The following is an 18,336-nucleotide window of genomic DNA, read 5'->3' as shown; positions in this document are numbered from 1 at the left end:
GGAGAGAAGAGAGCGTCCCCAGTCCCCAGCATGGCCCGCCTGCCTGGGAGGCAACCCCCCATGACAGCCTGCTGTTCTCAGCCTGGCCCCCGGCCGGGCAAGAGTTCCCCTCCCCCTCCCCCTCCTCCCCCTCCCCCTCCTCCCCCTCCCCTCCTCCTCCTCCCCTCCCCCTCCCCCTCCTCCCCCTCCTCCTTCTCCTCCTCCCCCTCCTCCTTCTCCCCCTCTTCCCCTCCCCATCTGCTTCCCCTCCCCCCTCCTCCTCCCCTCCCCCTCCTCCTCCCCTCCCCCCTCCCCATCCGCTTCCCCCTCCCCCTCCCCCCTCCTCCCCTCCTCCTCCTCCTCCCCTCCCCCTCCTCCTCCCCTCCCCCTCTTCCTCCTCCCCTCCCCCCTCCCCATCCGCTTCCCCTCCCCCCTTCCCCTCCCCCTCCCCAGGAACGGTGCCGGGAGCTTCCCAACTTGTGTCTTGATCAGCCCAGAGCCTCGTCTTGGGGGCCCTTCAGACTCATGATTCATACTCGCTTTTAGAGAAATCCCCATGGAAACCAGCAGGCAGGTCTGGGCGGGAGGCGGGGAGCTGGCTCCTCAGAAAGGCAGGGGGAGGTGAAGGCTGGTGGCATCGTGCCAGCGTCAGGGGCTGTTTTCGGGGGCCTTTGGTCACCCCACTCCCTGCCAACTCTGCCACATGGGAAAGTGGAGAAGGTACAGAGTTTGGAACATCAACCCTGAAGGCCTTTGGGGGTCACTGGGGACCCTGCTGAGTTCCCTCCAAGCCCTGCTGTCTCTAGCCCAGATCCAGGTGTTGTGTGGACAGGGGAAAAGCTCCTCTCAGAAACAAAAGCAGGGAGGCAGTGTGCTCTTCCCACGTCTGGTGGCAACACCAGGGCCCACCCTGGCCCCTCGTCAGTCCCTGAGAGCAAAAGGGCAAAGGCATCCCCGACCTGTTCCCCGACTCCCATGGGAAAGCAAGAGCCAGGACCCGGCTTGCAGACGGACCCCCCTGCAGAAGGACTCCCCTCCTTCAGAAGGAACCCCCCCTGCAGAAGGACTCCCCCTTGCAGAAGGACTCCCCCTTGCAAAAGGACCCCCCTGCAGAAGGACCCCCCCCGCAGAAGGACCCCCCCCCGCAGAAGGAACCCCCCCCCGCAGAAGGAACCCCCTCCTGCAGAAGGAACCCCCCCTGCAGAAGGACCCACCTGCAGAAGGACTCCCCCTTGCAAGAAGACCCTGCTTGCAAACTTCTGAGACACCAGCACCCATGCCGTGCAGTTACATTGCGGGCCCTCAGCGAGCAGGTGGTTGCTCTGAACTCACACGGGCCAGAGCAGCATCCAGCAGGACCCAGCCAAGCTGGTGGCCCAGGGTAAAGCCCCCCAGGCTTAGCCAGGACTCCCCAGCTCTCTTTAATTTCTCTTTAATGAGAGCAATTTGGCAACAGCATAAAATATGCTCTTAGCCTTTGTCCCAGTAATTCCATTTCTGGGAATCCGGCCTAAGGAAATAATCCTAAACATGGGGTAGAAAAACATGTTTCACAAGGATGTTCATTGTGGAGTTGTTTACAGTAGCGTAAAGTGAAACCACTGCACTGTCTAGGGGAGGGGGTGGGAGTGGTGATGAGACAAACGGGGGTCGAATATTTAACAGGCACTAAAATGGTTGTTCTGAAGATGGGATGGGCATGCTCAGAATGGGTTCAGAATATGGAATGGGCATATGCGGTAACGTGTGAAAAAAGGCGAGTTACAGAATTATATGTACCTGTAAAAAAAATTACGTATAAAAAATAATCAGGAAGGCAGTATACCAAAGTGCTCATGAGAGGCTTTGATAATGATTTTATCTGAAAGATTTCATTCTATTTATCGTCTTCCAAATCATCTTGAACATTCATGCATTGCCTTTCTTAGGTTTGAGTTGTGATTTACATTCAGTAAAATTCACCCTTTTAGTGTGCAGATCTGTGGATTTTGACAAATGTGTACAGTCAAGTAACCACCACCACAGTCGGGGCAGAATATTTCCATCACCCCAAAAAGTTCCTCCACGCCCCTCCTCCAGGCCCCTCGGTAACCAGTCCCCTCCCCCATCTGCTGGCAACCGCTGGTCTGATTTCAGCCCCTGTAGTTCTTGCTAATTCCAGGATGTCATACAAACGGAATCATACAGTACGTCTTGCACTGCTTTTACGTGTAGAAATAACTTTTAATCTGCTTAATGTTCTCTTAAATGCACCTCTTAGAGCTGGATTTCCTAGCGTCCCTCAAGTAGAGAATTTAATTTTTCCTTTTTATCTAACTCAGCCTTTAACCCATGCAGGAATCTCCTCCAATGTAGCTCTGATCATCATGTTCAGATTACCAGGGAATTATCAGTTATCTGTAAAATCATCCCAACAGTGTGAAAGTACCCAGGATGAAGGAGGTCCTTGGTCAGCATTAGCTCACACCTGCATCCAAAGAACGGCGTGGCGGGGGGGGGGGGCTTCCAATCCTGATCTGCCCCGTTACCCTTGCAAGCCTCAGGGACACCCCCTCCAGGCTCTGTCCATGATGATGATAATAGGATCAACAATATTGGTAGCAGCAGCAGTTAATTTTTCTTAATAAGCATTTTACGTCAGAACAGTTTGAGATGCAAAGAAAAGTTGCAAAGACGGTACAGAGAGTTCCCATATACCCCACATCCCCTTTCCCCAATTGTTAATATCTTACAATAGCATGAGACATTTGTCACAGCGAATGAACCCATATTGATATGCTCTTATTGAAGTCCACACTATATTTGATTTCCTTAGTTTTTCCCTAATGTCCTTTTTCTGTCCCAGGATCTCACATGGGCTCACAGTACATTTAGTCATCATGTCTCCGTGGACTTGGCGGGGACAGATGCTCAGACTTTCCTTGTTTTTGATGAGTACTGGTCAGGTATTTTGAGGACTGTCCCTCAACTGGGGTTTGTCTGATGTTTTTCTCATGGTTAGACTAGAATTATGGCTTTAGAAGAGGAAGATCCCAGAGACAGAAAGGTTAGTGTTTCTCACAATAGTTCATTTTATTGAGTTTTTCAGTATGTTCCAGATGCTGTGCTAAGCCCTTAACAAATTGGATTCCCTTTAAGGCTCCTAATACTCTCTTAAATTCTCATTTTACCATTGGAGGAAATGGGCTCAGAGAGGTGCAATAACTTACGTAAAGACACACAGTAAGTGGCTCAAACACAGGTCTCATTGATTCTCCAAATTTTGCTTTTAGCCAGTACTGCTTCAAACAGCAATGCATCTGCTTTTAAAAAACAGTATGTATTTATTTATACCCGTTTCCCCAAAATGCCCGTGCTGAAACTTTTAGTCAAGGCCACCCTGAGACAGTTACAGCGGGGTCGTGAAAAAGGCAGGCACAGGTGGTTAGCTGGCCCTCCATCATGTTACGTCCCACATGCTGTGGTCATCTGGAACGTGTTCCCACGGGCTTGGTGGGCACTGGGCGGGAGAGGGCCTTGCCGTGTCTTGGTCTCCAGGAGGCTGTGGTGGGAAATAGAAGCCTCCAGGCTTTCTGCTCATGTGCCCAAGGTGCAATTCTAAAGGAACGAGGCTGGCCATTTGCTCGGTTTGGTTAATCAAATCCACCCCATTGTGGTCACGCTCTATACCGTTGTGGGATTTTTGGAATGGGTTTCTGTATCTCTGTCGTTTGGTGTGATCCAGAGATTTTCTAGATGCCCTAGTGGCTGCGTCCTAGTACGTGTTCTCTGGCTTCTCTGTGCATCAAGGGGTCAGTGACCTGGGGTTTGGGACCCAGCCAGACCTAGAAAAGGGAGAGAGATGGCCGTGGGCCACCAAGGAAAGCTCTTCAGCACATCTGGGCACCCAGGTGCCATTGCTTCCTGAAGGAGAGTTTTTTTAATTTCTTAATTTATTTTTAATTTAATATTTGAAACTAGTAACCCAAGCCTCTTCCCAAGTATGTTATGCGTGTGATTGTAAGTAATAACACGGACGGACATTTTTTTATTTAGGAAAATATTCCTTCATTTGTTAAGGAAATACCAATCACCTCCTAAATGTCAGGCACGGATTAGGCACAAGGAACGGAGCAGGTAAAAATTCTTGCTCTCGTGGTGCTGAAACACCAGCAGGGGAGACAGTCAGCAAGAAACGCAAGCAGAGTCACCAATCCGCCAGGCCCCTGGTGTCGCTGGTGTTCTCAGGACAAGACGTGCTGTTGAGGCTGAGTCATTTACTGCAGAATGTTGAGAACGTGCCAGCGCAGGGGGTGTGGAATAGGGCAGAAGGGCCAAGGGGAGCCCACGTGTCTGCCTGTGGGATACACCGATAAGCCACCTTGGTGGGACCCAGAGGCTGCCTGGGTTGGTGCCGAGGGGTGGCACATGCCCTGGTGAGAAGGGCTAGATGGACTTGGCTGCCTCATCCCCGCCCTGCCTGGGGGTGAGCAGCCTCTTGGCTCATCTGGACCCAGGCAGGAGCCTCTAGGCTGTTCCCTGCTTCCGCCAGCTGTCTCCATGCCGCAGTCGCAGTGATGCTACGCCCACCCCATGGGCAGCGATCCCCGGAATGCCACTGGGCCTTCCAGCCCCTCCAGGGATGGCCTGCCCATCTCTTCAAGACCGTTCTTACCCGCCCTCCCTCCCTTTGGCCTTTGCTCCTCCCTGAGCACTCCCAGCTTGTTCCCACCCCTGGGCCTTTGCACAGGCCATGGGCCTGCGACGCACGTCCCCTCCGTCTCTCCACGGCGCTCCAGCTCTCTGCCACCTGTCACCACACCCTATCTTGATTTTTGGTGCGGCACTTGGCCACTCTCCAGTAGTTTACTTATTTGGATATTTTGTTTGTTTGTTGTCTCTTAGCCCCGCTGCGCTTCTGTCTTGTTCACTGCTGTATCCCCAGCAGCCAGCACGGGGCCTGGAACGTAACCGGTGCTCAATAAATATCTGTCAGATGAATGAATGAGTGAATGAATGAATGAACAAATCGATTGGTCAACGTACTCTTACTTCCTGAGCATAGTAACTGATCGTATCAGGGAGATTTGAGGCAGCTTAAGCCCTCAACCTTTTCTCCTCCACCGCCACTACCACCGTACCTCAGCTTTGGCAGACAGAAATTGAAAATAAAAAACCTCGTGGAGGTCCTAAATCCTCAGGGTAAAATTCACCTGTTGGGCCACAGATTTTAAATTGCTTGTATCCCAGCTTAGTGGTCCGGGCAGAGATCCCTGAGTCAGCAGCTGAGTTCAAGCTTGGCCACGCCCCTTCCCAGCTGGGTGACTTTGGGCAAGTCACATGACCTGCTGAGTGTCAGCTTCCTCATCTGTGCAGTGGGGATGGCTCTTGGGCCCATTGTGAGGATTGAAGGAGATAGCACTTGCCATGTGCTTGGGGAGTGCTCGGCCTTTGTCGGAGCGTAGGAGATGTTAGCTGTTATTCTTCTCAGCTGTGTTGCACTCACCCCTGATTCTGTTGAAGTCTGGCTTCCTGGGGCCAGAGTGACAAGGACACTGCTGGTTCCCGGTGGCCAGCGCATCCCCCTGGTGCCTAGCGCCTTCTCGCCGTGACAGCGGAACTCACTCAGCCGTGAGTGGCTGTGAATTTCTCTTGCCCCACCCTTACCCCAGCATTGACCGATGGTAGCCCTTATCATTCTCCCTTTCAGCACAAATGATGGAGCCCTTGCCACGAGCCAGGCGCTGGGGAGAGAGGGCAGGGGCCGAGACAGACACTGGCCTGACCTCACGGAGCTGCAGCCTGGCTAAGGAGGCAGACAGCAAACAGATAGCACATAGGTCCACAGTAATTAAAACGGGTATGGTCGAGACTTCCCTGGTGGTCCAGTGGTTAAGGCCCCGTGCTTCCACTGCAGGGGGCTCGGGTTCGATCCCTGATCGGGGAGCTAAGATCCCACTTGCCTCGCCTTGCGGCCAAAAAACCAAAACATAAAACCGAAGCAATATTGTAACAAATTCAATAAAGACTTTAAAAATGGTCCACATCAAAAAAAAAAACAAACGGGCGTGGTAAGCACGTAGGGCACAGGGAGGGATGCGACCAGGTGGGTCATGGGGTCTGGAGAGTAGAAGAGGAGATGCCAGGGTTGGGTCGGGGGGACCACAGCCTTTCGGGGACAAGGAGCGGGCTGAGTTTGCCGTGCTGTCAGCAGGCCTGGGTCTGTGTGTAGGGGCTCGGAAAGGGAGAGAGAAGAAGGGGGTGGGGCTGGAGGGGGATGCACGACCATTCCTGCGGGGCCCGTCGGCAGTGGAAGGGAGTGTGGCGTATGTGGTTGGGCCACTGGGAGCCACTGAAGGATGCTGAACAGGGAAGCAGAGGGATCGAGTTTGCCGACTTGGAACACGGCCCCGAGTGCCGAGTGGAGAACGCAAATCTGTAGGGGGAGATGAGGCAGGGAGTCCAGTGGGGGCTATGACTGCTTACTGGGCAGGAGAGGGTGGTGGATTGGACATGGTGAGGGATGGAGAGGTCCAGGCTCCGGCTGTGCTGGGCCCCGCAGAAGCCCAGAGGAACAAGGCACAGGCCTTGCCCTCAAAGTGTGCCCCCAGTCTGGTCCCAACTCTGCACGTCCCAACACGTGGGCGGGTGTCCACCACGGCCCCTCCCCTCCAGCTGGATGCTGCCAGCTAGGAAAGATGGAGTCCTTTGGTCCCCAGAGTTGCCAAGTGTCTGTACCAGCTCAGTTTGCTTGTTGCTAGAGTGAGGATGTTTTCCAGTGCAGATATTGTGCCCGATCGTGTAACCAATGTATGTCTTCGCTTTTTCTTTTTTTGTTGCAGCCAACTGGGTACATGGAAAACTCAGTCTCCTACAGCGCCATTGAAGACGTTCAGCTGCTGTCCTGGGAGAATGCCCCGAAGTACTGTTTACAGCTTACAATTCCTGGGGGAACTGTCCTACTGCAGGTAGGATAAATAAACATGAACAAGCAGTTTCTGCTCCATCCCCACTCACTTGCCCTCCTCTTATCCCTCGGAGGGAGACAGCCAACTATTAAGAGGAAAGGTTGTTTAACTTAGGATATGTTTTCCTCCAAGTGCAAGAAAGGTGTAAATTGGGGCTCACTGTGGGAGACGAAGGAGTGCATGCAGATTGAGCTCCTACTGCATACCTGCCACCATCTAGGAGCTTTCCATGTTGTGTTTTTATTGCTCTTAACAAAGCCAAAAAATAGGTTTTCTGATCTCCATTTTACAGATGAGGAAACTGAGACACACAGACACAGGCTTTAAAAGGCTGTAAAAAGCAAGTAAGCAACAGATGCTACCTTTTGCTGTACTTCGAGTGAGGAGGTTTCTTACTTCTCATTGATCTCAGTCTTTTGAGACTCTGATGGAAATATGAGCCATCTCCTTGGAAAAGGGTGCATTTTGTGTGTATTGATCAAGACCGTTGGTTGGATATGATGCAAACATTATTCAAATGACCTGAAGCAAAAAGAGAATTTGATGCTGTAACTGTATCAAAGTAACTGGAAGTCTAAGAGAGGACTTCAGGCATAGCTGGACCCAGGAGTCAAATGCTATCATTAATATTCAGTCTCTCTCTCTATCTCCTGGCTTTGCTTCTGTGTGCTGGTTCATTATCAGGCAGAGGCTCTCCATGTGGTGGGAAAGATGGACTTCTGGCAGCCTCAAACGACATTCTTGGAGCTTGTAATTCTTAAAAAATGTGAGAACACATTTGCCTTTCAGTATCTTTCTATAAAATCTCATGGAAGATTCTGATTGGCTGTGCTATCATCCAATTCACCCCAGGGGATGCCCTGCCCTGGGTTACACGCCTGCCTTTACACTGGCAGCTGTGTACTCTGATAGCCCTACCAGGACCTCAGTGCGGGGAGAGGTGGGTCCACCAAGAAAGGAATTGTGGCAGAAATAATAACACGGCTGCTGCAGTACATACATGTGACATGTTCTGTATCATTTCAGGGAGTGCCACCCCAGTTTCCAACAGGGACCCCAAGTCAGAGACTCCTCGTCCCGAGAGAACGTACTCTCTTATCATTGGGAGGATGGTCTGCCTTGGGCTTTCTTCTAGGAACGTTTTCTAACTCTGTCAGTCCGGGGAGACCTGCTTTGAGCCCAAAGAGGTGCTCCCTAAAACTTGTTTGAAAAGTGGCCACTGGATTGTTTAGCAACATTGGAGCCAAGAGGCACACAGTTTGGCCTCTGAGGAATGCCGAGCCCCAGAAGCTGCGTGTAACAGCTAAACGTCCTTTAGGAAAACCCCATCATTCACTGATGTCTCTCGGAAGACACCGGAGCCACACCTGCCTGTCTGTTTTCTTCTTAAATCTCTCACTCTCTACAGTTAGAATCACGGAGCACTGAGCCTGCCGTCCCGTGTGCTAGGGCTGGGGGCGGGGAGGTGAGTCAGCCCCTCGGCCCCATCCTCGAAGAGCTCCTGGGCCCCCCCGGGGAGACAGAGCCATAAACAAATGACTGCAGAGGTAGCAGCTGAAATAGAGGCCTGTCCCCGAGGACTGGGAGCCCAGAGCAGGGAGTGACTCACTGGGCCTAGGGGTTCCAAGGAAGGCTCCCCCCGGGATGGTGATATTAGAGCTGGGTGTAGAGGGATGAGTAGGAGTGCGCCAGGATGGGGGGCACACACTCCGGGCAGAGGGAAAAGGGGGTATAAAGCATGAACGTGGCGGAGGGGGCATTCGCTGCCGTGGAGAAGAGGGGGAGGCGGATGCAGGGCCTTGCCCATGCGTCCAGAGTTGTTGGGTCGCAGCCAGATCATACAGGTCTTGTTAGCTGAGTGGAGAAGCCACAGTGTTATTCTGAGGGCAGTGGGGAGTCACCGAAAACTCCTAAGAGGTGGCGGCACGATAGAGGGATCTGTCTGTTTGCAGGGCAGAGGGTGCTGGATCCGTGAGTGCCACGGGCAGGCAGGACGGAGGGAAACCTTGAGATAGCCCAGCTGCAGGAGGGGGGGCCCCGAGCCCCCAGCCCCCTGGCTGTGATGGCCGCTCCCCTGGTGGAGGCAGCTGGGCGGCCTCATTGCTTTGGGGGCTGGAAGGACAGCCTGCCCCCAGGGAGGACCTGAGCATCACTTGCCCCGGGGACAGGGGGCAGTGCGGCTCGGAGGATGCAGGTCACCGGGCAGCGCCAGAACGTCCCTTTAATCCCGGCGGTGGCCGTGGGCCGGCTGTGATGACTCGCCCGGCTGGGGCTGTGTCCCGCGGTGGCCTCACGTCAGAGCTCCCCCTGACGTGTTGATGGTGGGCGGGCGGGCCTGCGGCTGCTCCGCACCCCCGTCTCGCTGCCCCCTGCTCCAGTGGACGGCGCAGCCGGCACAGCCCGGGCGCCGGAGGCTGGAGGAGGAGGAGGAGGAGGCCTGCGGGAGCCAGAGCGGGACTCAGAGCCAGGGTGGGAAGCACACGCAGCCTCCGCCCGCCCGTCACCCGGGGAGGCCCAGGTGGGTGCAGCCCTGCCCCTGCCGCCTCGGTCTCTCCCTCGCTGCCATTTCCATCGCTTCTACCTTCCTTCCTTCTTGTCGTCACCCTCCTCCTCTCCCGCCTGTGATTCATGGGTGGCGTGTGGCCGTCTGGTTATGTAAGCGGGTTCGAGTCATCTTGGAGATGGGCTCCAGGCTGGGAGGTCCATATGGTTATGGGGCAGCCCGGGGTAGGGGTCACGTGGGGCCCAGGGTGGTGCCCGGAGGTGGCAGGCAGGGCGTCCCTCCCACGCTCTTGGGACGGTCGGCGGGATCCTCTGCTTTGGCTTGGTCCCGAGTCACGTGACAGGAGCCAGCACAGTGGCGTGGCAGAGCAGTCTTCCCTGCTCCCGTGGGGGGCGGGAGGGGGAGGACCGAGAAGCAGCCAGGTGTGCTCGGGGGGCAAGGCCACACTTCCTCTGGGTGCTCCTGGTCAGCAGAGGGTGCAGATGCCATGAACCGTGCTGTCCCTGCATCAGCCACCGGCCACCCAGGGTTGTCTGCACTTAAATTTAAGTTAATAAATCAAGAAGGCAGTTTCTCAGTCCCCTAGCCGTGTTCCGAGTGCTCAGGACCCACGTGTGGCCCGTGACTGCTGTTGTGCAGATGGAGAACGTGTCCATCATCACACAAAGGATATGGCCCCAGAACTTTTCATTTTGACCCCATGCTCCGTGCACCGCTCCCGCCATGGGAAATAGCTTCAGGTTGCAGAGGGGGCGGCCGTAGGATTCCAGCATTCCTGCGTCCCTGAGTAGGGTTCCATCCTGCTGCGCGTGGCACAGCCGTTCTCTACGTAGGGGTGATGTCTGGGGGTCACAGGGGTCCTTGCCCTAGCGTGCCCGGTCTCTCTGTCTCGTTCAGGTTCTCTGTATCCATGTCTGTCTGTTTCCCTCTGTCTCTCTTTGACACTTCTTTCTCCATCTCTCCCCTCCCCTCCCCATCTCTATCTCTTGATATACCACACTCTGTGCTTCTCTTGCAGTTTCTTTTCCTCCGGTGTCTTTCTCCAGGCCTCTCTCTCCACCTGAGCCCTTCTCTCTGTGTGTCTGGACTCAACGCCCTCCTCCTCTCTCCCTTCCTCCCTCCCCTCTCCCTGCCCCTCTACCCACAATGTCCTTACACAGCTGCTTTATGAGAATTTGAGTCGGTGCCTCAGTCAGACCCCTGGGAACTGACCCATCTGAGTTCAAGGAAGGTTAAGAAACGCTCTCAGGCGGATGTGCCTCCCCCACTCTGCTCAGAGACACCGAGCAACACGCCAGCAGGTCGAGTCACCAGGCGAAGGCGCCAGCCTTCTTCCAGCCTGGGTCCAGTTGGTGTGTTTCTGGATGCTTTGTGGTATTTCAGTGTGAGCTCCCTAATGCCCCTGTTATTAGAATTCCCGGGTGCAGAAAGGACCTTTTTATCTTCTTTCTTCCCTTAATGCCCTTTCGGCTGGCATTTCACTGTGAGGAGTAACCCCACGAGAACATAAACAGTGCCGTGAAAGCATCCTTCAGGGCGCTCGTTGCAGGCCTGCGGGGTCAGGGAGCGGGGATTAAAGAACCGGGTGGCGGCAGATCATCTTCCGGGGAGTTCTGCCTCCCAGATGGGTTTCCACCCATTGATGAGAAGTGGACAGAGGCCACTGTTCAGAAAACAAGCTTTTGGGCGGGACAAGAGCAAGGGGACCTGCCCGCCCCTCCCCTTTCCCGAGAGCTTCTGCTGCTGCTGCTGCTTTCTGGAACGGTTTCCAAGACCCGCTCTTCTCATTGACATTCCCGAAAGCCCCTCAGGAGGCCAGACAACTGTTGACCCCAAACGCTGGCAGCAGGGGCAGGGACAGGGCGGGTGCCCTTCTTACTGGAAGCCAGAGAGAAAGACCTTTCCGGCCTGAAAAGCACGTGCTGTTTTTTCCCTAAGAAGTTGGGCCGGGGAAGGCGAACCTGGGAACGCTCACCCACCCACGGTGCACCCTTGGCTGTTTTTCTCACCTCTCGAGACAATACAACAATGAGAGAGAACTTGGCAACTTTCGAAGAGGAAATTAGGCAGAATTTGCCTGGAACGAGGCCCTTTCAGTATTCGAAAGATTTATCACTAGGAGAAGTCGGCGCCTGCCCGAGCAGGCCTGCCTGCTTCCAAGGGTCTTTCCCAGGCCTGGATCCAGGCTCCGCCGAGTGACCCTCAGGACTCGGAGCTGGGCCCTGTGTCCCGTGGGGCCGGGTCATCCAGGCTCAGCCCTTCACACATCAGTGTGGTGACTCGGCAGAAACTCACTCTGTCCCCCAGGCCGGGCACAACCCAGTCCGCTCTCCATTCCCCTGGAAGGCACTTAGAGATGCCTGTGCTGGGATTCCGGACATCCCTCGGCAGCCCCTATCCTTCTTCGAAACCAGACAAGCCAAAGGAAGGAGCTGGAGAACCCACTCTTGTCGCATCCTCTCTGGTTCCGTCATCGAGAGGGGACGCAGCTGTGAGGATGCAGTGGCCACACCACCAGTTGCCCCCCCTCTTCTGGAGGAAACTTCTGGTCTACCCTCTTGTTTGCGGGGTGGGGCCTCCTGGAGACTGGAGCCTTCCCGTTCATCAGCGCGGTGCTTTCAGATTCCCCAGCCCAGGTCCTGGGAGCCCAGCTGCAGAGAGAGCAGGCTGTGGGCTCAGACCGACCAGAGGCTCAGACCGACCAGAGGCCCAGCCCGGCTCTACCATGCTCTCTCTACCTGTGTAACCTTGGGCAGCAGGATAGCCTCTCTGGGCCTGAGATTTATCTGGAAACCGGACCCGTAATACCTGTCTCCTTGGGTGCTGTGAGGATCAGCGATATTACACGTAAAAATCCTTAAACACCATGCCTGGTGCACAGTAGGTGTTCAGGAAAAGACTGCCGTGATTATTTCTAGAGCCCTAGTCAAATATGACATGGGGAAGAGAGGGTATCAAGGCTGGACAGTTCTTTTGATGTTTACTGCACGTGAAATGTTCTTCAGTGAACAGAATGGGTATACTGATGCTTCAGCCAGCCAGCCGTCTATTCACCCACCCATCCATTCATCCATCCATCTGTTCACCCATCTATCCATCAGTCCACCCATTCATCTGTCCATCCACCTATCCGTTTATCCATGTATCCATCCAATCATTCATTCATTCAACAAGTCAGCCAAACTTTCATTTAACAAACATTTATCTGAGTTTTATGGACACAGTGTTGAATAAGTCAGACATGGTCCCCGACCTCACAGGGCCCACAGGCTGGAAAGGAAGAAGAACAACGGACAAGCGATTACAGGGCAGTGTGATCTGTTCAATGAGGCGTCATCACCTGATGTGGTCAAGGGTGGCGAGGGGGAAGGCACCACTCAGACAGGCATTCCAGAGAATTGACATTTCAGGTGAGACCCGAAAGGTTAACAGTTCAGCAGGCATTGAGGGAGGGGGTGAAGGGAGAGCATTCCTTGTGGGTTGTACACACTGTGTGAAAGCCAGACTAAAACAAAGCAAGCCAGGTTATGCTAGGTTATGCTGCAGTGACAAGCCGCCCCGAATTCTAAGTGGCTTCAAACAGCAAAGGATTATTTCTCGCTCCTGCTGCGTGTCCATCATGGGTCTGCTGGGAGCACGCTCCATCTGCAGTGTTTCTGGTCAGCAGGGCAGGAGGAAGGGACCTACTCAGTCGTGCACTGGCTCGTCAAGGCTTCCACCGGAAGTGACACAAGTCCCATGGCTGTGCATTCCTACCGCGTGCCCGAAGGAGAGCTGGAGACGTTGGGGGAGGACACGGATGAGACCACAGCAAGTCTGGGTCTTGGTTTCCTCATCAGAAACAAGGTTGGAGAGGAAAAGGTTGGGTCAGAGTCAGGTCCTTACCCTGTGGTCCGTGGTGTGTTCTGAAACTGCTTGCACAATTGTGTGTGTGTGTTGGCGGGGGGAGGGGTTGTACACACGTGTACGTTACTTGGGTGCGAGTCCACAGCTTGTTTCAGGCTCTCAAAGGGTTTCAGGTTCCCATAAACCCCCAAAAGACCGAGTAGCCCTGGACTGGGTGATCCTTGAAATCCCTTTGAGCCGCTGAATCAAAGAGCCATTTGTTACAGTGGACAAACGCGGCCAAGGCCTCTGTCTTCCTCCAAAGTGCAGCGAGCCTGCAGCGGGAGAGGGGACTGTGGCCGCCTCCCCTCCCAGTGGAGTTGGAAGGAATGAGCCCGCAGGTGGACGGGAGACATTGGGTGTCTCTGCCTCCCAGGGAAGGTGACTCGGGAAGCTGGGTGGCGTCACCCTTCCCCGGCAGGCTTCTTGTGCTTTGCCTTGCCTGAAATTAATTCACTCAGCGGACTTTTTAACACCAGGCTCACTGCGGAGGCAGCAGTTAATCCCACTGGATCCTGCCTCCTTACCTAATCCTGTGGGCAGGGGCCGTGGGGAGGGTAAGGGCTCTAAGAGCTGGGAAGCAGGGGAGGGATGGTGGGCCTGGCCAGGGCCTCGGGGAGGGCAAGGGGTTTCAAAAGCAGAGAAAAGTGGGCGGGTGCCCTCGAAGAACAGTGGGCATGGGGGCGATGGTGTGGTCAGGGCAGGGCTGGATCGGACTCTTGCGTGGGCCGCAGGGCCCTCCACCTGCTCTGAGACTCGATTTCCTCATCTGTGAGATGGGAGTTTGCACATACTCTCCCACATGAGCAAAGACTTGGAAAACTCAGGTTGTCCTGCCTGAAAGGTTAGAAGGTTAGGCTGAGAGGGGAGATGACAAAGGGCAGGTGAGATGGTGGTTGATGTCCTTGAAGAAATCCTCCTCCCCTCCAGACAGTGAGACGGCTGTGAAAGGCGGGACACACAGACCCAAGTGAGACCAGGACAAGGCTGGACCGGACACGGGGCAGGAGAGGAAATCTCTGGAGCCGTCCCTGCTCAGCAGCGAGCTGGGCACATTGACTGAGGTCTGGGCAGGGCCAGAAGCATCTGGTGTGTGAGCCCTGGGACCTGGCCAGGAGGGCTCACAGTGTAACTGGGAGAAGCTGTGGCTCTGGGAGCTGGCTGGCTCCTTCTGGAGAGACAGCTGCAGGGAAAAACGGATCCGGCGGGGCCCTGGAGATCCATCAGGACTCTAAGACGCACGCAGCAGAGATGGGCTCAGGCTATGGCCAGCAGGAAGGGAAATATACTAGAAGGATGGCGGGAGCCTGGAGAGCAGGCTTAGAAAGTAGACTGGAGCTGAGGCCGGTGGGGGGACCGTGTCCCAGCCCAGTAGCCATCTTTAAAGGAAGACACAGCCCTTGCCTCATAATGAATTGTCACCCCCCCACCTGCCATCTTGACATCACTTGCTCGAGACCCGAAGTCCCGGGCAGGAGCTTCTGATTGCCCAGTCAGATCACCTGCTCACACATGGCCAAGGGAGGGGCCAGGAAGCCCATTTAAAGATCTTTAGTCCCCTGCTGGCCTAGGCCTAGGTTAGGGTTCTGGGCTTTCATTGCCGTGGCCCGGGTTCAATCCCTGGTCAGGGAGCTGAGATCCTGCAAGCCGCATGGCATGGCCCCCCCCCCCAAAAAAAGATCTTTTACAGGGACTCACACTGGAGAGGCCCCCAGAATGGGAAAGGCTGGGCCTGGTTGTGGGGAAGACTGGTCTGTGTTGGACTGGATTGCCGAGGCAGAGAAAGGAGTCACCATCCACCACTTACTACCATTGCCCTCCTGTTTCTTTCATTGTTTGTGTTCATTCGTTCTTGTGCAACCAGCCCTGATGGTACTGGCCATGCTAATCAGAGTGAAGGATTTGGAAATGAGACCCTGCCCTCAGGGAGTTTACAGTCCTCTCGTTCATTCATTTGTTCATTCCTTCAGCAGGTCTCTCTTGGGCACCTCATGCCCCAGGCCCTGGGGATACAGTGATGGTCACACAGGGGTGACACACGGGTCACTCGTGTTGGCAGGGCAGCATGGTGGGTTGGCCAGTGGGCGCAGAAGAGGGAGAACGTGGGTCTCCTTCCCCCGCTCCTTCTCCACCTCCCTCTCCTCTGCTCTCTCCTCTCTCTTCCTTTTTGTCTTCACTCGGTCTTTCAGTCCGGCCAGTGACACCTTGTGGGGACTGTCTGGGCCCCCCGTGGACCCTCAGAACCAATGCAGTGATCCATGTCAGCACTAAATGAACCTGGCCATACCTCCTGTATTCATTTCCTACTGCTACCATGGCAGATTACCACAAAAACAACACAAATTTGTTATCTGACCATCGTGAAGGTCCGAATCCAACACGGGTCCCACTGGGCTAAAATCAAGGTATGCGCAGGGCTGGTTCCTTCTGAAACTCTAGGGAAGAATCCACTTCCTTGCCATTTCCAGCTTCTAGAGGCCGCCTGCATCCCTGGGCTCATGGCCACATCATTCCAACCTCTACTTCCCTCTCTGACTCTCTGACCTCCTGCCTCTCTATTATATAGACCCTTGTGATGACATTGGCTCACCCAGAGAATCCAGAATAATCTCCCCATCTCGGGGTTCTTAACTTAATGACATCTGCAAAGTCCCTTTGCACCTAAAGTAACACATTCCCAGGGTATTAGGACATGGACAGTCTTTGGAGGCCCCTCATTCAACCTACCACTCCTCCCCTCTCTCTGGCTACCTCGGTGTGTTAAAAAGCAGAGAAATGGTTGTGGACCAGAAGCATGCTGCAGCCAGCTCATACTGGCTTGTACCAGCTCCCAAGAGCCGATCGGGGTCATCTCTTCTCAGCTCTGGGCCAGGGACGGCCCCTGGTAGCGTGGAATCAGCCAAGTGCCATCATTCACGGAAGTCCGTCCACACACGCTGCGATCGGGGCTTTTTATCCAGGAGGGCCTGTTGTTACGCGTTTATCAGCACACCACTGCTGGACCCCTGCTGTTGGTAGTGTTTGCACATGCCGGGCACTGCGCTGAGTAAGCATTTTACATGGATTATCTCGTCATTTGGTATCTTTGCACCGCTACTCCTGAGTGTGGGATGTATTTTGTCACCCTCATGAACAAGAATTGTCATGAGACCACAGCTAGGTCAGCACTGACAGGAGGTGACCCAGGCATGGACCCTCCAGAGGGGGGGGCTTCTGGTCCCATGGTGGACTCCCCTTCAGCCTCTGCTGCCCCTGTCAGGTGTCACGGGCTCTGCCTCATCAGGGAACTTGCTCCAGGTCGCACTGCTAGACCATGGCAGAACGGGGGCTTGAACCCGGCTCTGCTGGAGACTCAGCTGCTGCAGATGTTCCTGCATCACATGGAGGGTGTCCCCCAGCCTGCTCCCCACTCGGGGCAGAAAGGCAAACTCACCTTGCCTCCAGGTGCTGGAGTGGATCTGTTCAGGGTTTGGAATGAGTCTCCGAGCTTCGCCCACGGGAGCCTGATTCCCGGCTGCACAGGCCACTGAACTGGTTCATTTGTTCCGGCCCAGAGATTTGCCCAAACTCTGCCCTGGGCGAGCTGCTGATGCTTCGTCGATGACTTGGCGGGAGTTGGGGGAGGTAATCTGCAAGACCTGGATCTCCTTGAATGAGGGTGACCCCAAGTTGCACACGCTGTGCGTGCTTGCGTGCGTGCAAGCGTGCGTGTGCATGCACGTGTACACCTGTGTGGCTCAGGAAAAGAAGATGGGCATTCCTGCTTGGGGCGAGGCTCTGGCCTTGTCAGAGCCCCTTGCCCATCAGGGTCACGGCGACTTGAAACAGGGAGCTGCGGGGTCAGGCAGGGAACAGACGCTGCATTTCTGCCTTGCGGGTGGCCAGCAGCAAACTCGAAACGCCATCACACTGTGGTTTCAGCATGAGTCAGACCGCCGGGTTCAGGCCGTGCCCCACTCCTACTGCCTGTGAGCCCGTGGGAGAGTTTAACCTCCCGAGCCTCAGTTTCCTCGTCTGTACCACGGGGAGAACGACGCCGACAGTGCCAGCTTCCCAGCACTGACGTACGAGGACTGGATGCGCCGGTCCACGCGTGGGGCTTGGTGCTCCGTCTGGTGCCTGTCAGACGTGCCATAAATACTGCTTTTGCCATCAGCAAATCTGCTAGAACCGGGGCTGAGAGCGGCGTGAGGCTGAGTGGCCCGAAGCCTCTGAAGTGGTGTGGTGTGGATCAGGGAAGGCCTGGCTTCCTGCACGGTGCTTTGTGATGTAGTTCTGCCCGAGCTCAAGGCTGGGTGCTCTCTACCATGGCTTTCTGCAGTTGGCAGGAGGTGCAGTGGTTAAACCCGCAGGCTTGGAAGCCAGGCTCTGGGTTTAAATGCGGTCAGTTGACGTGGGAGCTCGGGATCTCAGTTTTTCCCTTTGTGAAATAGACGCAGTGTTGCCCACCTCGTAGGGCTGTCGTGAGGGCTGATGACGGATTACGTGGATAACAGAGGCCCGGTGCCTGGAGCAGGGCTTGGCGAGCTCCCAGGCAGCTCCATTATCATCATCATCTCCCTACACGCCTCCTCCCCACTCATCCTGGCCCCTTCTCTGATCCCGGATGAATTGAGATATGTGTACAGTTAAAGCTCTTCCAGCCACCAGTGTCTACCCAGCAGAATAAGCGCCCGGTGGCAGCAATGTCTATTTCAGACAAGTCCCCCAGGTGACCACTTTCAGTTTGGTTTTTTTTTACACACAAGGGGTTCAGCTTGGTGCATCCCTCAGAAGGCTCTGCAGGGTCACAGGGCAGAGCCTGCAGGACAGAGCAGGCTGGGGCTCTCATGCTGGCCTGTAAAATGCTCTGAAATGCTGCAAGCCAGTGACTTGACCTTGCTGTCTTGTTCTTCTCGTTGCAGGCTGCCAACAGCTACCTGCGAGACCAGTGGTTCCATTCTCTGCAGTGGAAGGTAAGTCCTGACTCGCTTGCTTGTTGGAGGAGCTGGTCTGCCACCCAGAGACGTGAGGGCAGAGGTC

The 18,336-nt window shown here is 55.0% G+C and overlaps 1 protein-coding gene across 1 annotated transcript in view; it reads left to right on the top strand.

Annotated features, from left to right (window-relative positions):
- CMIP (c-Maf inducing protein) overlaps window positions 1–18,336 on the top strand; it is a 237,991-nt gene that overhangs the window by 140,957 nt on the left and 78,698 nt on the right. Inside the window, exons 2-3 of the mRNA XM_082366336.1 lie at window positions 6,801–6,926; window positions 18,219–18,269. Coding sequence (XP_082222462.1) covers window positions 6,801–6,926; window positions 18,219–18,269 — 177 coding nt within the window. The remainder of the gene's footprint in view (window positions 1–6,800; window positions 6,927–18,218; window positions 18,270–18,336) is intronic.

The sequence above is a fragment of the Balaenoptera borealis genome (assembly GCF_965194805.1).
Source record: "Balaenoptera borealis genome assembly, chromosome: 19".
Lineage (NCBI taxonomy): Eukaryota > Metazoa > Chordata > Mammalia > Artiodactyla > Balaenopteridae > Balaenoptera > Balaenoptera borealis.
Note: the sequence above shows the minus strand (reverse complement) of the source record. Positions and strands in the feature narration are given on the sequence as shown.